This window comes from Thermobia domestica, chromosome 11 (assembly GCF_964235325.1).
Source record: "Thermobia domestica chromosome 11, izTheDome1.hap1.1, whole genome shotgun sequence".
Lineage (NCBI taxonomy): Eukaryota > Metazoa > Arthropoda > Insecta > Zygentoma > Lepismatidae > Thermobia > Thermobia domestica.
Genome location: NC_137464.1, coordinates 256,368,079 through 256,395,576, shown reverse-complemented (window position 1 = coordinate 256,395,576; position 27,498 = coordinate 256,368,079). Strand labels below are relative to the sequence as shown.

At 33.0% G+C, this 27,498-nt stretch overlaps 1 protein-coding gene across 3 annotated transcripts in view; it reads left to right on the top strand.

Annotated features, from left to right (window-relative positions):
• The window catches only part of LOC145664962 (sodium-independent sulfate anion transporter-like), a 139,437-nt gene extending 113,061 nt beyond the window's left edge, over positions 1–26,376 (top strand). For all 3 annotated transcript variants that reach the window (XM_081732110.1, XM_081732109.1, XM_081732111.1), the window contains exons 6-14: positions 2,069–2,246; positions 4,998–5,162; positions 8,265–8,429; positions 10,623–10,763; positions 11,763–11,908; positions 14,674–14,847; positions 17,496–17,649; positions 19,555–19,627; positions 23,010–26,376. In XM_081732110.1, coding sequence (XP_081588236.1) covers positions 2,069–2,246; positions 4,998–5,162; positions 8,265–8,429; positions 10,623–10,763; positions 11,763–11,908; positions 14,674–14,847; positions 17,496–17,649; positions 19,555–19,619 — 1,188 coding nt within the window. In that variant the 3' untranslated portion in view covers positions 19,620–19,627; positions 23,010–26,376. The remainder of the gene's footprint in view (positions 1–2,068; positions 2,247–4,997; positions 5,163–8,264; positions 8,430–10,622; positions 10,764–11,762; positions 11,909–14,673; positions 14,848–17,495; positions 17,650–19,554; positions 19,628–23,009) is intronic.
• The last annotated feature ends 1,122 nt before the right edge of the window (positions 26,377–27,498 follow it).

Here is a 27,498-nt window from a genome sequence, read left to right as displayed (position 1 = left end):
GATAACTAACTAGATGGAACAGGTGTTCTCTACTGTTCGAGAACTGAGTTCTTGTGTTTGACAACAATCATGCAATTCATGCTGGGATTTGTTTGACCATTTGCTTTACCACTGTCCATGTGATCTTAAACTAATTCGACCTATACATGATTTATGAATGTAGTATTCAAATAGAAGGTCAGCTTAGTTAATTTAACTACCATCATCATGAAGTCTGTTTCTAACAAGAAATATTTATTTTAAATAATATAGTCATGACGATTTTGCTGCCCCTCAAAACTTGCCATCCTGTGCAAATGCATGTGTTACACATATGTTACAGCCGTCCCTGCTGAAAAATATACAAGGAGTACTTTATTCTTGAGGATGTTTTTTTTTTTTCGGACGAATAAAAATATCTGATTTTTTTAAAAAATGACTGAGTAATTAAAACCTGAATTCGAATTTATTGACAGATCCTGAAATAGACAACATTATTCAACTCAATATTATTCGACTCAATTGGAAGATCCTGAAATAGACAACATTATTGACCTTAATATTATTCAACTCAATTGGAAGATCCTGAAATAGACAACATTATTCAACTCAATTGGAAGATCCTGAAATAGACAACATTATTCAACTCAATATTATTCAATTCAATTGGAAGATCCTGAAATAGACAAAATTATTCAACTCAATATTAAACTCAATTGACAGATCCTGAAATAGACAACATTATTCAACTCAATATTATTCAACTCAATTGACAGATCCTGAAATAGACAACATTATTCAACTCAATTGGAAGATCCTGAAATAGACTACTGCAGTAAAAAATAGTCTGTAAAAATATTTGGTGCCTGTACCGGGAAAGGTCATATAACAGTGATGTTGATTCTTATATATCTTATTCACAGTTGTTATGCTATCGTAATGTTCTATATTTTAATGATATGAAGTACAGTAGTCTCTAAAACTCGGTACTCGATATCCCGGCAGGCCGGATAAATCGGCCATACCGTGGCAGGGCGAAGAAACGCCGCACGCAGACCCAAGGGCGCCGATTTCTCTGTAAATTTGAGGGGGGCCCCACTCAGACGCAGAAGGTATATATATATATATATATATATATATATATATATATATATATATATATATATATGAGGATGTTAAGTCAAATTGCATTCAAATTATGTCAAATATTGTATATCCATAAATACACTAGGGGGCCCACATGGGCTTTGGGGGTCCCGAACCCCTTCGCCCCCCCCAGGATCGGCGCCCTTGCGCAGACCCGTTCAAGGTTATTGTCGGGTATTTTTCTGAGGTCTGTCTTATCAGGTAAATTACTGTACAGTGTGTATTCTTTAATTTTCATTTTTATATATAGTAAATGTTCTATGCCTTCATAAAGTACGTACTTTTCCTTTGTTTAAGGGTAATGGGCAGTTTATTCTCTGTTGTATTCTCAAGCAACCAATACATACAAGTACAGTACTGTGTTTTCTGAGGATACACTCGTACTTTTTTAACCCCATTCCCGATAACCTGGCATTTTCACAAACTCGGCCACCCTTCGGTTCACATTAAGCCGAGTTTTCGAGACTCTACTGTCTTAGTGTTTGTATATACCGCTACATGTGTTTGTATATACCGCTACATGTGTTTGTATATACCGTTACATGTGTTTGTATATACCGCTACATGTGTTTGTATATACCGCTACATGTGTTTGTATATACCGTTACATATAGTACATGCTATGTGTAATTTTTAATTTTAGTTTTAAAGTCTTATGCTTTTATTGAAGTGATTTGAAATACTGCAATTTTTGTTTTGGGATTGTTTCATGATTGTTTCTGCAGTTAAATTAGTTAGAAATTTTGAAGCAGAGTTCATTTACAAGGATGGTATTAAAATATTTGATGAGACAACTGAATGTATCGTCTATGAGTATCTAAAACAAAATTCAGTTTTATATATTGTAAAGATTCCAATGATATGAAGCCATTTGGAACCAAGTAGACTAGATATTTAATTGATGTATGGTCACAGTGTATTTATTTTATCTTTTTATTAACAGAAAGCCAAAGATATTCCATGTGGACCTGAAGACGCAAGTAAAAGAACTGTATTCCAAAAAATAGTGAAGCAATCTTTATGGCTGATCTCGACGGCAAGGAATATATTTGTTGTGGTGATATGTGCTATTATGGCTTACGTATTTGAGGCACATGGTTCTACTCCATTTGTGTTAACAGGTGCGTGCATGTTATATTTGTTGTTTGTTTGTGAATTTAACCTTTATAACGGAAAAAAGCTATGACAAAATTTACTAAATATTCAAAAAGTTTAACTGTGGATCATTGATAGATATTTGTATATAGAGTAAGTAAGGAATACTTATCTAACATAGGCATTAATGTCGTTTATTACATTTGAACTAGGATATACATAGTACGACACAGAAATCAGTTGACAAATGGGTGTCAAAACCAGTGTTCGAAGTGAAAAAAAAGCAATGGCGGTATGTTTCATTATGATTTTGACTCAACATACCGGCTATTTAAATATTGTCTTGATCACTGAAAAACCAGAGATGGTATGTTCTCATTACTGAGAAACCAGAGGCGGTATGGCATACCACCTCATACCGTCTCACTTCGACCACTGGTCAAAACAATTGAAGTCTTTGATTACGTGTAATGACTGAATTCACATGTTTTGTTTACATTGAATGATTCAATTGTGACACAGGCAGTTACCAATGTGAAAAAAGTGTCTTTCTCAGATGTGCTTCATTTACGTGAAGACAGTGTCTGATGTGATTCTGACATTCGTCTGACACGCGTAAATATGTTGCAGGGGGGGATGTGCTGAGTAACGTGGGTGATTCTTTATTTCAAGTCATCGATACGTGACCGTTTTGTTTGATAAACTTGCCGCTTGGCATACTCTCGTAGAAAAAAAAAAAAGTCTAGGAGAGTAAGGTCGGGTGAACGTGTAGGCCATAACTGTGGCCCATCTCGTCTAATCCAGCGCACACAGGACATCAAATTTAATCTGTATTGAATGACGACGATGAAGCTGTTCTATGCTTGTCTCTACAGAGCAGTGCTAACTTGTCTCGATGTTCAGGACCCAGTATTATCGTTCCAACACTTTCAATACGTACGACACCTCGAAATACTGCGCAAGTATGTTTTCTTCTTTGAATCAACTCCTTACCTACTATTACTCCACACAATAAACGAAACAAACTACAAATTGTATTGTCACTGTACTGATCGTATTTATCTTGGGCTAACGTATATTCCAAAGTAACTAATGCAGGTACAGGTGAACTCTCGTGGCAAGACAAGTGCGGAATTTCTCCTGCCACCTAACGAAAATAAGGTCACTCAGATCACAGACATTAACACAACATGTCGTTACGTCATTTTGTACAATAATTATTTATATTAAATGCATGTTTTATATATATAATCTTTTTTTATTGTTTCACTATTGCTCTTTTGTCAACTTACTACTGTGTTGCACCGTATATGTTGGAATAAGATGTATTGGAGTTTGTGAGTATTTTAGTGGTGTTGAAATACCACACTTAATATTTACTGAACACTGATTTCATTAAAGTATTTTTTGTTCTTTATCATGTTTACTGAAAAATTACTTAAGTTTTTGTCATGTTTTTGTTCGTTTGAACAAGATGAAATGTTTTTCCTCTCGTCATATTATAAAGATATACAAAAGCACAATTTGTAACGAAACAATTAAAATCCTTTTTATTCTTTATGACATTTGTGGCTGATAACATTACTGAAAAACATTAAGACCTCTCTTTCTAAGTCTATGGCCTATGGAGCCCAGAGGTTTAATACACAAAAGCTCTCCACTGAGTTCTATTTTAGCCAACTAGATCCAGTTTCTACTTTGTATTCCTATTTCTGGGAGATACATCTGCGTCTAGGTCTTCCGAATGGTCGTTTTCCGATTGGATTTCTAGTTAAAATATCGAAAGAATTCCTACTTTCTTCCATCCTGGCTACATGATCTACCCACCTGAGCCTCCTAGATTTGATAACCCTAACAATATTTGATAAGCAATATAATAAATTGCGTTATGAAGTTTCCGCCATTCCCCATTCCCATTCGTCTTGTGTCCGAATATTCGTCTCAGGATCATCTTTTCAAATACTTTCAGTCTACGTTCTTCTCTCAGAGTAAGCGAGCATTTTTCACAACCACACAGGACAACAGACGTGATTACCGTTTTATATATATATATAAAGTTTTAAATTCCTCAACAGAATTCGCGACGACAAGAGTTTGAACGGAATAATAACACGAATTCCCTGGTTTTAGTCGACTTTTTTTTTTTCGTGAATATGGTTTTTGTCTGTTAATACTCATCCTAGATATTTGAAATCTGAATAACATTAAGTCATGTATAAATGATATAGACTTAAACAGGAGAAAGGCCGTGTTGTGATTCAATATATCTATATCTATATCTATATATATCTAGGGGGCGCGGTGGCTCAATGGTAGAGCGTTCACCTCCGGTGCTTGAGGTCCCTGGTTCGATCCCAGCTCGCGCCGTGTGGACTTTGTGGTGGACAAACATCGTGCTCATGGGTTTTCTCGAGGTTCTCCCGTTTCCTCCCACTTCTTCATTCCACCACTTCATTCATTTCTCATAATCACCGCCTCCTTTAGCCTAACCGGCATAACCGTGGGACGTAAAACTCAAAGATTTTATTTCTCTCTCTCTCTCTCTCTCTCTCTCTCTCTCTATATATATATATATATATATATATATATATATAAAATATAATATAATATAATTTGTAAATAAAAAGAACTATACAGTATTTCTTGATGCGTAGAAATCTGAAGTTGTTCATGTGCTCTATTTGCCTTGACAGTGAATGGAAATCAGTATATATGAAGGTTTTACTTTACTTTGTACCGTAACATTATATTAATAATATGTTTTCATACGATTTCAGGACACGTAAAGCCTGGCCTTCCAACGTTCCAGCCTCCGCCATTTTCTGCGGAAGTGAATAACCAGACATACTCGTTCCTTGAAATGTCGTCACGACTTGGCTCTGCTACTTTTGTCATTCCGCTGTTATCAATTCTAGAGAACATCGCAATTGCCAAGGCGTTCTGTAAGTCCATTTCAACCGTAGAAATTTTTTGATTTTACGACAGAAATTGATGCATGGTGTTGAATAATTAGACTATAAACTCATTAGTGATTATGTTTGTTAAAAATTATCATATACAGCTTTGACAGATACTATATACCAGATATCATATGCAGTTTTGTCATCTTCGTAGTTGGAAAAATTAATGAAATATTAGGGAGTTAAAAAATTAAGGTAAAGAAAAATGTCTGATTAAATTCAAGATTATTATCAGAAATGGCAATTTGCACGATTATGCCATGAAAATTTTAATTTTAATTTTAATTTTAATTGTCATTTTTAATTTTAACTTTAATGTCATACATTAAGTCACGAATAAATGCCATGGGATAAAAATAAATGTTAAAAAGGCAAAAGCCATAGTGATTGGAACGAAGCAGTCGGGGTGAAATATAAAAGTAGGAGGGGAGAAAATAGAACAGGTGACTAGATTTTGGTACTATTAGTGACGATATGAAGTGTGAACGTGAAATAAAAGCAAGGATAGGAATGGTGAAAGAAGCCTTTAGGAGGAAGAAAATACTATTTTGTTGGACTTTGAATAAAGGGTTAAGAAGAATACTCATAAAATGCTTCGTATGGAGTATTGTGCAGAAATACAAACATTACCAAAAAATGATGAAAACGACTGGAAGCTCTCGAAATGTAGGTGTGAAGAAGAATTAAGAAAATTAGCTGGGTCGAATGGAAAATGGAAGAAAAGTGGTTAGAAATGGTGGGGAAGAAAAGAACAATTTTAGATATTATTAAGAAGAGGGAGAGAAGTTAGTTAGGACATTGGCGAAGAAGAAACTGTAACGTGAGGGGTGCAGGAAACAGAGGGAGGGGCAAAGGAGACTACAATTAATGGACTGTATGAAAACAGAAATCGTACGTGAAGAGGAAGAGGTTAGCGGAAGACCATGAAGTATAGAGGCTTCTTAATTGGCGGCTAGTGATCTGCCAATAATGACGAAGTACCTATGAGGATGATGATGCAATGAAAATTGCTTTGAGCTGTGAAAGTTCATGTAAAACTTAATGGATAAAATTAAGGCCATAGGCAAATTAGTCGGTTATTATGAGAAATTACTGTTTTCAAACAAAACTGACATCTAATAAAAATAAAATAAAAATGTCATAAAATTGAGGGGAAAAAATCAATAAAATTATGTATTTGTAATATATTTTTTGTGTACTACTTAGTTTTACGAGGAATACAATTTTTAGATCATATATTTTAAAATGTAATAATGATAAGTTTATATCAAGTTAGTCATACCAAATACCAAGTACTTCAATAATGCAATAATGGTAACTTTATCGTTTCAAAGTTTACGATTTCATGATACAGACTTAAGGAAAAAGGGCTTATATTAGTCTACTTTTGTAGTGGAACCATCCGCAAAATTTTTGAATAAATTACAAAAATGTTCTTGCAGAAAGTTCATTTGACAGTTTTCGAGAAAATGTAATGATTAGTTTTAATCGTTACGATTTTTAAACAGCTATCAAAGAAAATATAACGATTATTTTTTAGTCGTTACGATTTTTTAACGTCTATCAAACAATATAACGATTAAGTTTCTAGTCGTTACGTTTTTAACGGCTATCAAAGGGAATATAACGATTAATTTCTTTAATCGTTACGATTTTTTAACGGTTATCAATTAAATTAACTGCAGCGAAATTTATTTGATTAAATTAATTAATAATGAATTTCATAATGGATTAATTGTTTGTATTTTAAGAGATTAATCACAAGCCTTGTCATCTTGTATTTTACAGGCTCAGAACAAAGGATGAAATCAATCACTCTAAAAACAAAAAAAGCTTAGAGATGCTATAGAACATGTGTGAGGAAGCGCTTTATACAATTTTGAAACATAACAGCTCTCGTTTTTAAAGGTGATTGATATTATCCTTCAATTATTCTGAACCTGCAAGTAAGTACAAGATGACGTTACATGTTTCATTATAAAAAGATAAGTAACTCCGGCCTACCGAGGAAGACAAGAGCATCTGTCGAAATCATATAGGAAAAATTAACAAGATATAGTAACTAGTAATTTTTTTTTCTGTCTAATTATTTAGAAATGTTACTTCTGACTGTTATTAAGATAAAGCATTATTTCTAAATCGAAAGTTTACATTTATAAATTTGGAAAATTGTTGTAAACTTACACAACATTAAAAGTTTGCTTTATAAATTTTAGAATATATGAAGATTCTGAAATGCAAAATTGGAAACATAAATTATGAATTAGAACAATATTTATGACATCCTCTGTTAAGAATTTGACATTGCTATAAATTTATCACCTTCTGAGATATAAAGAAATGTTGCCAACATAAATATTTCGTGACTATAGCAATTTAGCTAATCATTTCTTAGCCTGGCACAAGGTTATTTTTATTTTATTATGATTGAATAATTATTTGTTGGCCTGGTATAAGATTATTTTTATTTCATTTGATTGAAATAATCAAATATTTGGCGTAGCCATGAAGTGGTTTGGAAATGTCAGAGTACTAGTATATGGACTAAGACATTTACATATATTTATAATTTTCGTACTATTTCCTTAACCATAACAATCTGTTTGTATTTATGTGCACTATATTTAAACTTTGATTACTTGAAGAAACAAAATAAAATCAACGACTGTTTGCTATCTACAAGATTCTACTTTATCATAGATATTACTGCCGATTTATCACATTTGTGCTTTTCTGTAACCAAAAAACAGTGAAAATTCATCATACAGGTGCAAAATTAAATATATATATATATATATATATATATATATATATATATATATATATATATATATATATATATATATATGATTTTTCCTACATTAGGTATATGTTGACGATTTTACTAGAAAGAAAGATTGACCGAAATTGGTTATGTAACAGGCAAATAACAGTACTACTCATAACTGATTGCCGATAAACCATTTGTACAATTTTAAATGCTTTGCTGCCTGACTTTGGAACCATACTGTATACTGCAACACTAGTAATTGTTTTTGTAGTAAACTTGTTCCTTTAATGTAATTGACATTTCCTGTTCTTTAGCTGATGGACGAAAACCTGTAGATGCCACCCAGGAAATGCTTGCTATTGGTCTATGCAATATAGTTGCATCTTTCGCCAGTTCTATGCCAATTTCTGGAGCTTTGTCTAGAGGAGCAGTGAACCATGCCAGTGGAGTAGCTACTCCATTAGGCGGTGTTTATACAGGTAAAAATTTACATAGTTAATCTTTTATCATCATGTGATTTTTTTTTTTTTTTAATATTTAGAGAAGAATGCTGATACTTTTAATAAGTTGTATTTTTAAAGTATCCCGGATTTGAAAGCATCATATGAAAGGTTGGATAAATATGAAAAAACAAGTAAAATTGGCGTGATAATTAAAAATTTTTGAATTGGCAATATTGTGAAGTCAGTTGATTAGAAGATGGCGTCTCTTCAGGAGAAGGAAATTGTTTACTGAAATTTAATTGTTGAATTGTTTACTGAATTTAAATCATTATTGTAATGCACAGAGTGTTCCAAAAATATCAAAGGAACCAAACTTTGAATAACAGGAATATTAAAACGGGGTTTAAGAATTTAACGGAAACTGAAAGTGTTACTGATTTATAGCAAAGTAATAGACCTACAACCGGCATAAAAATGGTTGAATTAGCGAGGGCGAATGTGTTAGTAGTCTAAAAATATCTGTATAAGGAAGGGCTGCAGAATTAGGAGTGAGTGACCGTACAAGGTAATACATATCATTAACTTAGAATAATAAGTTCTATACTAACTCATTTTAGTATGTCCAAAATGAAATATATTCTATTCTAAACAATTTCAGTGCCTCCTGCGACCTTCCTCAGTAGAGTTGGGAAACTTACTGGCAAATTCCTTCACTTTATACAATGTCTTCTTTCGAGGAGCACGGCGGTAGAGCACTCACCTCTGGTGCGTGAGTAAGTTCGTGGTGGACAACATCGTGTCTGTGGGTTTTCTCGGGATACTTCCGTTTCCTCCCATATTCTCATTCCACCAATTTTTCCATCACCATTCACTTGCCTTAATCATCTCTCTCCCTTAGCCTAAAGGGCATAATCGTGGGACGTTAAACTGAAAGATTTCATTTCATTTTCATTATGATCTTCCTACGTCGTAGATATTCAAGAATCAGTTTTTGTATTAACGTTTTCCCAGGGATCAAATTTTCATTAGAAGATTTGTTAGATGCAAGGAATTGATTATTAGTTTCTTGGCCTTATCCTGACTCAATTATTCTCATACTCAAATCTAAGATGACATTTTAAGCACTGAAATGCTATGCCAGTATGTTACCCAACTCTACCGAAGTTGGTGCTACCGAAATAGTTTAGAATAGAAAATTCAACGCTGGATGCAGTAAAAAGTGTAAATACAAGACTTATTTTATCATCATCGTTATTAACATGCACAAATTTATCATGTTAAACTTAAAACTAAACTGTAAATGAATGAAACTACGACACTCATATTGAATTTTGTTAATGTTAAAACATGCTTATTCGAGAATTAAACAGACGAATTATATATAAAGATTTTTCTAAGAACAAAATTTGGCACCTTTCATTTAACTCTTTAGGCCGGAAATTATCTGGAGAAGAAATTTGATAAGATGCGAATTCGTCACAGGAAAATCATTTGTTGGTCTGGAACTTCTGATTATGAAGTGACGTTAGAACAATAGATGTTCTGAAAAAAAACTTTAAATCTGTATAACCTAAAAGGAAATTTGAATTGTTAGTCAACACATTCCAATGAAGATCAACAGATGCAGTTTTAGGATTCCAGGAACTGCTCTAAATGTGTTTGTACAGTTAGAGGTTTAGTGTTGAACATACGTACGTTTTCGTCAAAATCTGGTTTAAGGAACGTTTTTACAAGTTAGTACATCCGATTCTTTGTTTGGTGTGCATGGCATTTTCAATCCAGCAGAATTTCAAAAACGCTATGCATAAAATAGCCCTGTTAATAGACAAAAGTTTTAATGGGTCAATGTCTTGATATACATATATAATAATATATTGCTGCAGAATTTTTGGGGGACAGAATGATAAAGGAAGCCAAAGTCATGTCCCGTGAAACGAACAACCTCTATCGAAACAATGGGTTTTAAGTTAGTCTCACCTGGTCGGCTGTTCTCAGGAACACAGAAACATATGTTCGATAAAAGTCCTTCTCAGGACTATACCAACAGCCAATCAGTAGCCAACATTCCTGTGAGCCCATCACAGGCTTCCATTCATAGTCATGCCCCTACGTAGCTACTTAAAAATAAAAAGTTCTCTTGACATTCAATGATAGGTGTTGTGTAATAATTTGTAACATTGTGAACATTCCATAAAGTAATTTGTGTATTATTTTTTGCTTCCATTTTAGGAATCCTTGTGATCTTATCTCTGCAGATGTTTACTCCTTATTTCTTCTACATTCCAAAGGCATCTTTAGCTGCTGTTATTATAGCAGCGGTTGTTTTCATGGTCGAGTTTCATGTCGTGAAACCTATATGGAAATCGAAAAGTAAGTGTACTTTTTTTTTTTTTGATATAACATTGATAATAATTCAAGATGGTTACAAACTTTTTCTCTGTAAGAAAGTAACAAAAGTTATGAAAATTTTCAAAAATGTTTTGAGCTAAGAACATGGATTGTAAATTAGGAAAAAAAATATAGTACCAGTATGAACAATACAGTCTAGAGGTTTTGGTTCCAGAATCTCCTAGTGAAAAATTAAAATAAGAAATTATAAAGACATGTAAAATCAGAGGCGGATCCAGGGGGAACTTTCTTATTTTATATATAAATAAAACGCATCCCAGAGTTTGGAGTTCTTAAAAGTAGCTCTAAGTAACAGTATTACAACCCACCGCCACCCTCAGAAGTCCGTCCTGAATCCGCCCCTGTGTAAAATACTCAATTGAAGTTGGGTGTATAAGAGTGACTGTAGTATAAATATGTTTAAATTGAATGAAATTATGTTTTCTATATTCTAATTACATATTTTTAAGCCCCTAGCAAGTTAAAGTTGAGAAAGTGAAAGACACTTTTTTTATTATTGGATCAAAAGATCCAATATATTTCAGGCAAACATTTTCTTGTAGGCCTTATATCTGAGGAACTACATATAGTGTAGCCAAACCCAAACTATCAGTTAACTCAGTATGATGTGCTTATTCCGTTAAAAAAAAAAAAAAAAAAAAAAAGGGCCGTTCAAAAATGTCGCGGTTCCTGATCCAAAAACTAATTATTAACAAAGATCACAATCTTTTGATGCATTTTTGGATCATTCCTAAAATTCTTGGCCAAGAAAACAATCTCCTGATCCATTTTTTTTGATAATTCCTAAAATCCTTGTGTCTTTACTTATTCTTTAGTCGATAATCAAATCTGTTAATCTTTTGTGTAAATTTCCCATCTTAATTTCGTGTGTATAAATGCTTTGAATCTATTTATATAATCCCTGAACCTAGACATAGACATGCTATATTTCTTATGCCTATTTATTTATTTATTTTTCAGAGGTTGATTTGATTCCTGCGATTGCAACGTTCCTATCCTGCCTGTTCATTCGTCTAGAGCTTGGAATAGTGATTGGGATAGGGATCAATGTATTATTTTTGCTTTATGCATCTGCGAGACCAAGTGTGCGCGTCGAGAAAGTTTACGTAAGTATATTCACAGCGTTAGCACTTTGAACTATTAAAAAAAAAATAAAAAAAAAATAATAGTAATCTTATACTTTAATAAATCAGCTCTAACTTTCTACAGAGTTAAACTATTTTGTTACCTAAGAGAGTACGTAAGAGAGAGAAGCAATACGTAGGATCAGCTTCTGCCACACCCCCCCCCCTTCCCGGCGTTGGAGTATACTCAATAGTGAAATTGGAGCCAGCTCTAGGCAATTTGCTATCTCCCTTTCTCCAGAAAGAGCAAATCTTAAAAGCCACGATTTTAAATATGTTACCCCATCATGAGCAAGGAAGGGGAGGGAAATAATACTTGCACTCACAAAGGCCTAAAAACTACAAATACAATCTCTTTGTCTGTTTTTTCTTTAAATAATAATCTATTATGTTAGTGAAAGCTGAAGCAAACACATCTGAAAGATGGTAATCCTTTTTATAGAATTCAATATCGAGATTCAATCTCAATATATCAGTTTGCAATTTCGGTGCAACTAGTTCTTTTATCTTTATTTCTTGATTTTCCTTCTACATCTGAAAAAAAAAAAAAAAAACTTGTTTCCACCTTCAATGATAAGAAACTTGTTTGTGACAAAGACATGACTAGTTTTCATATCAAAACTGTGATAACTAACTAAATGGAACAGGTGTTGTTTGCTACTGTTTCGAGAAATGAGTTCTTGTATTTAACAACAATCAAGCAATTCATGCTGGGATTTGTTGGACCATTTGCTTTAGCACTGTGCATATGACAGACTAATGCAATCTAAACATGATTTATGAATATAGTATTCAGATATAAGGTCAGCTTAGTAAATTTAACTCCATCATCATGAAGTCTGTTTCCAACAAAAAAAAAAAAAATTATATATATATATATATATATATATATTTTAAATAAGATAGTTATAACATATTTTGCAAATGCACTTGTTGCACATATGGTAGAACTGTCCCTGAGTGAAATTTTACAATGCTTTACGATAAGAATCGATATTGTGCATACTTTCACGCTTATTTGTCATATGGTTTTATTATGGGGCAGACTAAATTTATGACCATCCCCTTCATGTATATGCTAAGTGTAGTATTCATATTGAACAAAAATGTGTATTTTATAACTCTGTGTACTGTTATTGAAGGCAGAAAAATAAATGAGCTAGTTCTCATGTTACACTCAGCGAAATGCAAAATGGTTGCAAATATATTGATACAAAACCAGGGGCGTAAATAAGGGCCCCGCAGACTCCACATTGCGGGGGGCCCTAAGCCATCAGGGGACCCTCAACTCGTGAAGTGTGACGTAGAGAAGGGGCCTCACTCCACGCTGCCTGCGGGGTGGACCCCAAGCCTTTAGTTACGCCACTGTACAAAACTATGTAACTTGTTATCATTTCGAGAAAAGATACAAATTTTTTTTTTGAAAAGAGAACGAGAAGTATGGATAGACGATATTGGGAAATAACTACCGTATCAATATATGTCAAGTCAAGTAGCACTAAATAGTTTTTAAAAAATCCATATTGTCTACCAATCTTTAAGGAGTTTGGTATAAGTGTGTACAGTGTTCGAAAAAGAAAATGGTTAACCAATATATATAATATATAATTTCTCGCAGTGATGCGGGGCATGATGACTCAGTGGTAGAGCGTTTACCTCTGGTTCGTAGGGTCCTTGGTTAGATCCTCGACCATGTAAGTTTGTACTGGGTAACATCGTATCCGTTTGTTTTCTTGGGGTACTCCCTTTCCTTCCACATTTCGTTCTACCAATTCTTCCATCATCATTTACTTACCTTAATCATCGTCTCCCTTAGTCTACAGAACATAATCGTGGGACGTTAAACTGAAATATTTCACTTTATTTTCTCACAATGGTACTTATAGAATTGGAATATTTTAGCTTGTAGACAAGATCTCAATTGAAAACAAGGAAAATTAGCACTTCCTTAATATAATTCAATGTATGTATAGGAATACAAAGTTTTTTAAAGAGAAGTGTGTGCTATACAGCTATAACTTTTTACTATTAAAAATAACTACTTCCAAACTAAGCTACTCTTTATTTACGGATACGGGTACATTGCACACAAACTTCAAATGTACTTTACTAATTTTTATCCCCATGCTACTACATAATATTCTTCACAGTACTTATGACAAGCCCACTTGCATACTCCAACTTTATTCTTGCTCACACGAACTCTTGACTCATGCCAAAGCAGGCTATCCTCATGCCCCATCACAGACTATCGACAGTACTCTCACACTCTTCACAGACTATTTGCTATACCACATTCTCCACAGATTATTCACTATTACACTTTTCCACATTCTTCAGAGATTATTGACTATTCCACTCTTCACAGACTATTTGCTATACCAGTGTGTGGCTAAGTTTTCTGAGCAAGACTGTACATAATAGAATGGATTTTTAAGAAAATAGTCGATTGCATGGGTAAGTTTGAATGTAATGTCTCTTTCAGCACAGAGACTGTGCGAGACAGGACGTTCTGTTGAAAGTAGTATCCAAATCACTATTTGTATCGCAGACCATTGTGATCATACATTAAGTACTGCGTATATGTACCAATTAAAATAACTACATTCAATCGATATTAATAAACGTTTCCTTTCTCATGTCAATACTTGTAAATAGTTATTACTAATTTCATACAGTTGAATTTAAAAATTAAATTATAACCATTTCTTCTTGTTAAACTTATGGGATGACTGCTTTGTTTCCAGAGCTCATCTGGCTTTGAATATCTGTTAATAACCCCCGACAGAAGCTTGGTGTTCCCATCGGTGGAGTATGTACGAAATCTTGTGACTAAAGCTGGTGTAAAACAAGGTTCCAGTTCCATTCCAGTGGTAATTGACAGTAGGCATATACAAGGAGCAGATTTCACGGCGGCAAAAGTAAGTATAGAAGATTGTCAGTATTTCAACCTTACATTGTTTTACTTTTTAAAAAGCTAATTATTGATTTGATCATGTTGTTCGATAGGAAATGATGAAATGAGAAACAACATTACAGTTACAAGCAGATAAAATTTAGCAGAAATTACAATGTTCCCTTCTTATAATAAATTGGACGTTAATTCAAATTGAGGTCACATTTAAGCTGAAGATAGAAAAAAAAAACTATTACTAAAAGCGCCAAATTTTGAGAAGAAGTATGGCTTAGGAATAAGATGTTAGAAATTAGAATAGGAACAAGCTGTAGAAACAAACAAACAAACAAGCAAACAAACAAAAGCATTAAAAGCGGAAGTGTCAATCTCACGAATTTTGCCCTCAGCTCATGAAATTGACCACATATAATTATCCACATATCATCATTCACGAACTCAAGACATGAATCACAAATTTAAGACTTGCAGATATTAATCATAGTTAGTACACTTACATATATATCAATCAAAATTGATTGATTGATTGATTTAGTTGACTAATTTAATACCCCCTGTCCACTACCGAGGCTAATAAGTAGAGACCGGATGTTTAGGTGTTAAAAACTGGAAAATAGGCACTTAAAATTTAAAAAATAGGCATTAAAATGTAACTCGAAATAATGAAGATAAATACTCAATACAATTAAAAAATAAGTTTAGATCATAGATAATGTTCAAAGAATATAGAAACATACCTGTTTGTTAATATTTTCTTTTACTATATATATATATATATATATATATATATATAAACGAAGCTTGACATGTATACCATGTATATTTGGTAAATACATTCTATACATCACTTTATCACTACTTCATTACAGCACTTCCATAATAGTCCAAATTTTATACACTTTATCAGTCCACACAGCAGTCCAAAGTTTTACAGCACTTTATCAGTGCACATAGCATTCCAAAGTTTTACGGCATCTTATTACTAGAAACAAAACTTAACGTTTTTCGGAAAAGGCAGAATCCTTTCTTGAAATACTAAATTATATACTTTTCCCCAATAAAGTATTACTTTGAAGAAAATGCATAGAATAGGCAACATTAGGCACTAAAGCAATTATTTAGGCGGGAAGGGGTGTGAAATAGGCAAAAGAAAATTGACTTAAATTGATACTATAACTTGCCATTTAAAATGTTATTTTTGATCATATCTTTAAAGAATAGGTATTTTGCCTAACATCCGGTCTCTACTAATAAGATTGAACCTACTTCTTAAAGTCGGATCAATATCATTATTATGGTTTTGCATCCGTGACAAGCACTTCATCAGCAACTGAATCCACGTGCACGAGCAGAAAGCAATAAATACGTTTACATATTAATCATAGATTTGAGAATAAATAAACAGAATAAGAGCTTATTTGTGCATCATTTACTTAGTGGCTAAAATCCAAGTCGTTTAATATAGCAAACATAGATACAGCTACATTCTTCACTCAATATTAGAACTACAAATATTGAAATATTCAGTACTATACTTATTATAGTGCTGCCAAAATGTCTTGAGCCGTAGCAAAAATGTGAACTAAAGCTCACACCCGCTACACACCCACGCGTTGAATCAATAAGGGTTCAGCTGTTGCTAAGCGAGAGAGCGTTAGCGAAAGGGAGTGGAATTCCTTCAGCCGATTGCAGCGCTTGGAATAGAAGACTAAGTGTTAAGTCAATGCGGTATATCTATAGCAGAACTAAGTTTGTTTGGGGAAGAATCTCGTAAAGTAAGAGCACTTAATTACTTAATAAATAAGGTATTCCTAATTGCAGAGCCAAATATTCAAAGAATAAGGGTACATGTTCATTTCAGATTTAAATATTGATGGGCCAAGTATTTCTAGCACCAAATACATGTACGACATACAGAAGTTAAAATGTGCATGTTTTAATGTGGCCTAAAACGAAATTGTAAAAGAGAAAATTGAAATTTATGTTTAAAATTTTCGAAATAATAAGTAAATTAAAGATAGCCATCTAACGTTTCTGCATGAAAATGAATAAATGCAAAGTATACATCCCAATGTGCTTTCTTTGTCTAGTAGCCATGTTGTTCGGAACGGCAAATGTAAGTTTCAGAACTGCGCCCTTTTATATTCACCTTCGTGATGAAATTATTTGCTTTGTCCATTGAGAGATAGATCTTCTGACAAACAGATTTTAACATTTTCTAAACATAATATAATTCATACATCACGTACTTCTGGCATCATTTGTTTCCAGTAGTTTCGAAGAAATGTACTATATATTGAATTGACACTATCATGTTTTATATCCATCTATATTCATTACAAAGAAAGAGAGAATTGTAATTTTTGTACAAATTTCCGAAACAAAAAATTTTAAAAGATAAGGTAGATAAAAGGAGGGAAATGTATTGCATGAAAATAAATGTGACCTGCGTTTGCTTTCTTTATTTAGCAACCATACTCTTTCGAATCGAAAATATAACTTTTGGAACCTTGAACTTTCGTTGCCACCGGAAGTGATGAGATTACCTTACTCATTCATAGCTTCACGCGCCAATAAGAAAATAGACATCTATCTTATAAGTCTTGTCTTTGTTATTTAGCTTATATATAAAAATATTTTTTTCTGTTCTTTCAGGGAATAAAGTCTCTCATAGAAGACTTCAACCATCGAAATCAGCCAATTTTGTTTTACAACCTGAAACCAAGCATTGTGGAGATATTCCAAGGAGTTGGTCCCAAAGAATTCAAGTATTGTCACAACGACCAAGAACTCAATGAACTCCTCAAAGGTTTGTATGAATATTGAAATTTCGATTATTTATTCTTTGTCTCTCTTCTCACATATTACACTAATTTAATTAGTGAATCTAATTTAATCAATTTGATCACTGCTATTGTTCTTAGCATTAGGGTAAGAACATGCTGGGGAATTTTATCTTGCCGTTCACATCGCATGTCACCTTGCAGAGTACTAACCAACCTGTCACACGTCTTTTTGCTCAACGGAGCAGTTTATCAATCAAGTTGCGGCAACAATTCACATTGTAAAAATTTTCTTTGTGCTAAGTATACACATATATCTTTAATCTTTATTTATTTATTTATTTATTTATTTCTTAATCAAAGATAGCAACCAAAGCCTAGAGCTATTCACAAGGATATGGCGTATACTGATGATGTAAATATAACAGGGGATAATAGGAGAACGTCGGGATCATAATACTGCAAATTATGATGGATTCATTAAAATACCAAAAAAATATTTTAGACAAAGTAGATACTTTCAAATATCTAGGATCAATATTAACAGACGAAAATCATATTTACGAAGAAATTAAATGTCGACTAAAAGCAAGGAATTCTTGTCATTATTGAGCTCAAAATCTTTTGTTTCGCGAATTCTGTCGACGAATTTGAAGCTTAAAATATATAAAACGATAATCATACCTGTTGTACTTTATGGTTGCGAAACATGGCCCCTCACTCTGAGGGAAGAACGTAGACTGAAAGTATTTGAGAACAAGATCCTGAGACGAATATTCGAACCAAGAGGAACGGGAGTGGGAAATGGCGGAAACTTCATAACGAGGAGCTGCACAAGTTATGCCGTTCACCAAACATTGTTAGGGTCATCAAGTCTAGGAGGCTCAGGTGAGCAGGTCGTGTAGCCAGGATAGAAGAAAGTAGGAACGCTTCCAGAGTTTTAACTGGAAATCCAATCGGAAAACGACCATTAGGAAGACCTAGGCGCAGATGGAAGGACAACATTAAGATGGATCTCACAGAAATAGGAATACAAAGTAGAAACTGGATCCAGTTGGCTAAGGACAGAAATCGATGGAGAGCTTTTGTGAACGCGGTATTTAATCTCCGGGTTCCATAGGCCATAGAGTTAGTTAGTTATTTCTAAACAAAACTATTTTAAACTGTTTTATATCTGATATCTCATTTATTTAGAAATTTTGACGATATCTCTAAGATTCATGTACTGCAAAGAAATAAATAATTTGTTTTCTTGAAACTTTCAGTTCTTCCACTACCTTACCCTAGCATTTATCAGGTGATATGATACTTATGTTTCATGTCTTTGAGTGCTTGGTTTGATAAACATTGCGCCTATTGGCAAATCTTGATCCATTTTCCGAGTATACAAAGCAGCAGTGAAATGGAGTTTATTGTTATAGCAGAGGAATTTTGCAAGGTGGATTAAAAAGTGAACGGCCAGATGAACTGACAACCCCCACACTTTTATGGCAGTGAAGATGTTAAGGAACAAAAGAATAGGGATAAAGAAACGTATTTTTTAAAGATAAAATATATTTTTGCATTTTTTAAAATTTCCCTGTAGAGCTTTGTTTCTAAAGATTAATTGATTTAGGGGATTAATAGGGACGTCAGCATCATGGTCATGTATTCTCGTCATAATTGATTTCTAAACAATATATATACAGGGGGGGGGGGATGCCAGGAACTTTTTCCATGGCAAGAGGTCAGTATGAACAATGGAAGAAGGGTTATGACAAAATTGGGGATAATTTCCGACTTACCCTCGTATCTTGTGTTAATCGTATATTATTGTTTAAAAGCTTTCTCAGTATTATTGTATCATAACCCTATTATTATGTCAAAATTCTGTTTTTAATTAATTAAATAAACTGATATTAAAATATTTTATCATTTTTTTTTTCTTGCAGAATATGCTAACAAAGTTTCACATATTCAGACGCGAGAAATCAACAGTAACCATGGAGGAACGTAATGATAAAGGTAAATTATTATATTAGCCATAAATATTATTAATTACATTACTACTTTTAGTTGTTATTACATTGGTTATTAATGTAGATCTATGGTTTACCTCTTCTAGTGTCAGTTCTGTTTCTTGTTGGAAAATAGTACATATGCGAGGTGTAATCAAAAAGTACGGTGAATAATTTTATCAGAAACAAAGTAATAACCTTACATGGAATTTGATTTAATTTCCTTCAAAGTACTGTCCTTGGCTAGCAGTGCACTTATCTCAATGTTGAATCCATGATTAGAAGCATTTCTGGAAGACTTCTTTTAGCAGGGCCTTGAGCTTTTATGTTGTGGCCCTCCCAATATCAGGAATGCTGTCAAAACTTTTTCCTTTAAGCACAGTTTTAATTTTTTGGAAAGAGCCAGAAGTCGTGTCATATTATATCTGGAGAGTACGGTGGATGTGAACAGACAGAAAATTCCTGTTCGTCAGTCAAAAGTCGGGAAACGAATTTCGCATTCACTCTTCTCATTTCCAAATCGGTGGTTAAAATGCTTTATACGGACCCGTACAAGATGCTAAGTTATTCGGAAAGCTCACGAATAGTTATTCGCCTGTTTGAACGAACAATTTTTTGTCACTTTTTGTACATTTATTCTGTGTTTGAGGTTAATGGACGCTGGAATGTTGTTCGTGTTCTACCGACTCATTTCTGCTATTAAATCGCTCATACCACTTGTAAACAGTCTTCAGGGTTACACCACTATTGCCATATACCAATTTCAACATTTCATGGGTTTCTTTGGCACTTTTTTTGCAACTTGAAACAGAACTTCAATGTTGATGCGCGACAGACAGGGTAAACATGATCTCATTCTAGCGGCTCTGGACGCTGACTGACAAGTCGGAACGTGTTCCAACTTGACGCTGCCTCTCTTAATGAATTAGGCTATCCAACAAATTATATCAAATGGTCGTAGGGTTAGCAGTTGCTGGTTTTAAAAAAATCATTCATCTATATTGCATATGTCTGAGCGTTGTTGAAATCTACATGATTAAAAAAAAAAAAAAATAACAAGAATTAGGCTAATTTTATTTGTAAGAGTACATACCAAATAGTGAAAAATATTTAACATTTCTTAGATTTCTGTTATATTGTAGTTTATTTACCATTACACATCATGAGCGTTTCGTCCGCGTATAAAATGTGCTAACTAATGATGGATGTCTGAAAGAACCGTTACTGTTTTGCTTCTCTTTGTAGCGTTCATGTGCAGCTCAGAGTACTCTATGTAAAATGAAATATTCTTTCAAATAAATACAGGGTGTATCAAAAAATAACTTTACATCTTTAAAAACACATTGATTTATTCATTTATCTTACAGACGTGGTTTTGGTGGCACTTTGTAGCAAAATACATAAGATATTTTTCTTCTTACCTTATGCCTAAAGAGATTCAATGTGGCTTCCATTGGTGATGCGACACACATCCCATTCAAAGTCGATTTCTTGTCAAAATTTCCTTGGCTTCCATTGGTGATGCGGCACACATCCCATCCAAAGTCGATTTCTTGTCAAAATTTCCTTGGCTTCCATTGGTGATGCGGCACACATCCCATCCAAAGTCGATTTCTTGTCAAAATTTCCTTGGCTTCCATTGGTGATGCGGCACACATCCCATCCAAAGTCGATTTCTTGTCAAAATTTCCTTGGCTTCCATTGGTGATGCGGCACACATCCCATCCGAAGTCGGTTTCTTGCCAAAAATTCCTTAGGAGCACTTCTATCAGTGTCTTTTAATTCTTCCACCATTTGTAATTTGTATGGTTTGAGACGCAACCGTTTTCCCAACACGTGCCAAACTCTCATGGATGGGACGCCCAGCTGTCGAGAAGCACGCCAGGTTGATTTTGTAAGATTGTTCACAAAGCTATGTTTCACTTGCTCTACAACGTCTTCAGACGTACAAGGACGATCTAAAGATTTGTTGTGTCTTCCCGAACATCCAGTTTCAATAAAACACTTATCCCACTGATGACTAGTAGGCCTACTGGTAGGATCTTTACCATACTTTGTACGAAAATTACGTTGCACAGTTGTTGCAGACTTGGATTCTTCAATCCAAAACACACAGCTAGCACGCTCGGGATCAATAAAGGTAGCCATCTTTGTTCCAACTGCCCGCTAGCGCTTGCGGTGGCTTCTTTCTAAACTAGTGGTACTATGTGAGTCAAAACTTGATATATTTTGCTACAAAATGACACTAAAACCATGTCTCTAAGATAAATGAATAAATCAATATAAGTTTTCAAACTTATAAAGCTATTTTTGATACACGCTGTATTGTTGTTATTATTGTTAATGTCACTAGTAATTACCAGTTTTTTTGAGTCTAGGTCAAAACCCCCACAGCCAAAACTCCCACACTCAAGAAATATCAAAACGCCCACACGATCGGTCGTAACTCCCACATAAATGGACAAGTCTCCCAAACGCACGAACGGTCAAAATCCCCACAGCCAAAACTCCCACACAAATGGACAAATCACCCAAACGCACGAACGGTCAAAACCCCCACAGCCAAAACTCCCACACTTGAAGAAATGTCAAAACGCCCACACAATCGGTCATAACTCTCACACAAATGGACAAAACAGCCACACATAGCAACGGTCATAATCCCCACATAAATGGACAAAACTCCCACACAAATGGTCAAAACTCCCACATACAGAAATTGTCACAACTGCCACACAAATGGACGAAACCCCCACAGAATCGAATAAATCCCCCCCACACTCTGAAGTGATCGCGATTGCACGTCTTTGTTGCGGCTCTTTATGACGCCCACTTTAGTGTTTCTGTCATTCGAAAACAGTGCAAGAAGAATAGTTGCAACATCAGTTTAAGTGGAATAAAAAATGTTATTAAAGAGTACAAGGGCAAGACATGCAACCAGGATCATTTCAGAGTGTGGGAGATTTGTCCGATTGTGTGGGGGTTTTGTATATTTGTGTGGCAGTTGTGACAATTTCTGCATGTGGGAGTTTTGTCCATTTGTGTGGGAGTTATGACCGTTGGAGGTTATGACCGATTACCAGTGTGAGGGTTTTGGCTGTGCGAGTTATGACCATTCGTGCATTTGGGGGATTTGTCCGTTTGTGTGGGTGTTATGACCATTTGTGTGGGCATTTTGACATTTCTTGAGTGTGGGGGTTTTGGCTGTGGGAGTTTTGACCTGTTCCCGTTTTTTTACTGTAATGCCCCCTGGTATACTACTTCTATCAAATGTATGAAGTTCCTCATTACACTGATCAATTAAACATTCTATATGCTTTTACTGTATTTAAAAATCTAATATTTTTACTCTAATAAAAACACTAACGAAATATTTCTTTTGTTTTCAGGTTATTGTACCAAAAGTGCTTGTTAATTATTTAAAATAAAGTCTTGTGACGAACAGACTAAAAGGGAAGAAGTGAATTATGACTTCGTAAACTTTCTCTCTCTGTGTGTGTTGAAAGATTTACTTAGTTATTGTGAGAGCTTCCATTTTAACGCGCAGTATACCTGTGCACAGAGACATCAAGATGTGAATTCCGAATCTCTATCCTGTGAAGGGTGACAATAAATATCATGAAATTATATATATATTATATGTATATACAAATACACAATTTATCATTTTTCATCTCTTGAAATGTAATTTGTACATCAACCCCTTGTACAAGACGAATGTTCTAAAAGTTGAACTGTGATATTAAAAGCGTGTGACAACCAAATTGAACGAAGTGACGTCGGTACAAGTATTATTGACTTTAATACTATCGAAGACAGACGTAAATCTACTAACGTATTTCATGCAAATGGAAGTGAGACATTTTTTGCTGCAACTGCAGAAAACTATGTTAATTTTGGTGATGTACCATTGAGAAACTTCATAAACAACCCATGGAAAATATGAGTGCTTCCATTAGTCGTATGTGTTGTATGACCAACATATTAAACGAACTGTGGACGTTATTCACGTTTGGTGATTTGACAAGATTTGTAAGAAAAAAACGCGATTATCTTGAATGTGTCAGAAGAATAATGGAAAGTGTGGAACATTGTTTTTTTAAAGAATACGTGTTGAAAAGCGAATCATCAATTGACAGGAGGATAGTAGCTATTGGTAACAGCTAAAATTATTGCAAGTAGTAAAGTGGAAGTCTGTCGTCAGTATTATTAATAATTTTGTTATCTATTTTTGTTCATTTATACATATTTTTGAATGCATTATAAAGTATTATTACACACATTCGTAAAAAAAATCTGTTTACGGATTTTTTTCCAGATAATATATTTTAATTATTCTAAATATGCTTGATGTATCTACAGTCATGGCAGTGTGATAATGCATATTGTATTTAGCGTAATTTATCTGTATATCTGTAATATAGACGTGACTATTATTATTACGTAGCTTTGACTGATGCTACAAAAGTGTTTTGGTTGGTAACACACACGAGAATGTAGATGATCTAATTGACTGAGGATCTCTAATTCTGTGCTTACAGACACTAAAAGGTATAGAATTTTGATGGTATTTGAGTACCAAAATAAACAAGTAGAGACTTACTTTGTTTATCACAAAAATTTACATTCTCTTTGAAGATAATACTTAAAGGTCCGGTATATTTGACTTGATTTTTTTTATAGTTAATCAACGAACAGTTTGTTGTTAGATTGTATTTGCGTTTAGACGCAAATTTACAACAAAAACACATCAGCACGAGGAGCTGATTTAATTATTTCACTATGGTGAAACGTTTCAGCATTTGTGCGCTATTCTCTAATAATTTACAAATTGCCTTTGTTCCAGTAGCAGTATAGTCGATATATCTTTCCGAATTAAGAAATTGTTTACTTGAGAATAAAGTTCAATATTAATTTTGAACAAGAAACTATATTAATGTAAAGCAAAAATTTTTCGAATGTTTCGAACAGTCCTATTGAAAATATTGTTATTTTGGTTTGAAGCCTTGTTATCATCAGTGTGATAATGTTTGCTACTTAAGAAACGAGAAATAAGCTTTTTTGTGTAATAAGTGCTAATTAAAGCCAATTAGTAATTGTATAACGTCCTTATTAACAGTCAGTTATATTTAAGGATAATACACCAGTATTATGTCCTTATTAACAACCTTATTAACATCATTATACACCAGTATAACATCCTTATTAACAGTCTGTTATATTTAAGGACAATACACCAGTATTATGCTATTTAATTCGTGCATTTTTCAGGAATATCTAATTCATTTATGCTGCAAGTTTTGTAAATTTCATAATTAACACTAATTAGTTCGTATTAGCACTATTTTGAGAGACTAGTAAAGAATCTACCAGGACTTATTACACTTTCTTGCTTGTATGACGTAGCGCAAATAGTTTCTTGACTAGTTCTGTGAAACTTAACACTATTTTTTTTTTTTGGTTCTTACCAAACATCTTCATATTTTATGCATGATCTGAATCACAATTTCATCTTTGGTAGTAGAAACTTCGGTGTTATACAATAAATTATTTAATGTTCAGAATAACAACACACTTCAAGATTAGAGGTAAATATTAAGTCATTTTCTAGAAATTTTTACTAATAGTAGATAAAATATAATCAAAACTATTATAACTTATTTTAACATAACGGTTATTAGTCTAAAACATCAGTTTTTTAAATAGTCATGAATGTTGTATCTTGAAACATAAAAAATACACAAGATAAATGAAAACTAATACCGATATTGTTTACTAAAATACCTTTCAGTGTATTTCGTAGTTAAATAGAAAAAAATAAACTACCAATTCCATTGTTAAAACAAAAGTAGCTATGTAATGTGTAAATTAGCAAGAAAATTTAATAAAAATTCTAGAACATCAAAATTTAAAAAATCAAAAATAGTTGAACCAAATACGAAAGAACTAATTTCTTCTAAAGGTTAAAGATCTAATCAAAAGATATTTTCAAAAGTACTAACAATTTTTTTTGTTTAACTTAATGCATCCAATTTATAATATTCAATGCAAAAATGTAAAAATTCAAGACACATTACTCAGAAATAGAACAAGTTACGTGCAGAAAGATTTTACAACGGCGGAACGAATAAAATAATACATACACAGAAAATCAGAACAATTTGGTATGATATTTTTAAAATATGTAATTTCAACTATCTGGGAACCCAATAGAACTTCACCAATTATCAGTTTCATTTTTCCTTATTATTTTCCGTGTGTTGGCTTTCTAACGAAAAAGTTGTATCTTGTATGTATTATCTGTTATGAAACTTTTTACTTGATCTCTAAACGTTTCATATTCTTTTTCTGTAATATTCGTCTTAATCATCAAATTCGTCTCATTTTCATTGCGTCTTTATATTTTCTAAGTTTATTACTTCAAATGTCCTTTTCTCAGATGGAATCTTAATAGTTGGTCTTATTTTTTGTCTATAGACTGTGTTTTTGTTGTGAATATTTCCTTTTTTTATACCCATATAAAAACATAGTAATGTAATTAATATGACAATATACTCTTACGGTTTATAATATTAAGTTTGTACAAATAAAAGTTTAGTACGAGGTATGTATCTTTTTTCATAATTTGTTGTATCAAATTAAGACAAAAATTCTTCTTAAAATGTATTGGAAACGAAAATTAAAAATCGTGTTTTATCAACAAATATTTTGTTCAAACTTAATACGAAAAGGACCGTAACAGAATGTTGTTAAAAATCTCCATTAAAGTTAAATTTCTAGATCGAGATCTAAGAGAGAGACTGGAACATTGTTGATACCTGTAAACACTCTTAATTTGTGAAAAATTTCGAAGTAATACAATTTTCATTGACATTGTACATTATTTTTTTCGAGTGTGTGTGTATATATGTGTGGTATGTACATATAAAGATTGTGACAAATCATTTTTTATAAATAACAAGTAGTCTGTATATTATAATAAATAGTGAAAATAGTTGATTTTGTCGTACGGATGTCAAAGTAATATTATAGGTTACACACATATATATTTAATAAATAAAATACACATATTGTGTAACTCTAGGGAATGTTTGACAGTATATATAAAATGTGTGAGAATTGATTTTTTATATATAATCTATTTCAATATTTGTGTGAACATTGTTTCATGTTTATTTAAAACAAATACTCTTAATGTATAATAAAATAAGATGAATTTTGTTCCCAGTTACATAGCAAATTCCATGATAAATACAATTGTAACCTATGTATTATAGTAATATTAGACATTTTAAAAAACAAATACACACACATTCCATTTTCGACTGTTCGTTAAATTTATTCTTGTAAGATGTACATATATTAATAGTATTGTCACAACATTTTTTTTTGTTTTGCACCAATCAATAATATATGTATGTTAAAATTTAATTAAAGACTTTTTTAATTGTAAAGTTCCTAAGAAAAGCTTTTGGCTTTCCTGTCCTTTTACAAGAAGTAATGTACAATCTCTTAATCATTTAGCTTTCCTAAATCTGTGAAGTTGAAGACTTCAAACGTTGCATTTATCATACATTTAGGAAGGACAACGAAAGAAATCTGTTCCATCGTAATTTTTACATATTTAAAAAAAATACTGCTGAAATCAAAGAATGAATAAATACTATTAAAATATTGTTGAAATCAAATAAATAATACCATTGTCAAAGAATGGGTACTTTCAAATATCTAGGATCAATATATAAACAGACCAAAACCATATTCACGAAGAAATTAAATGTCGACTAAAAACAGGAAATTCGTGTTATTATTTAGTTCAAAACCTTGTATCGTCGCGAATTCTGTCGAGGAATTTGAAGCTTAAAATGCGTAAACGAT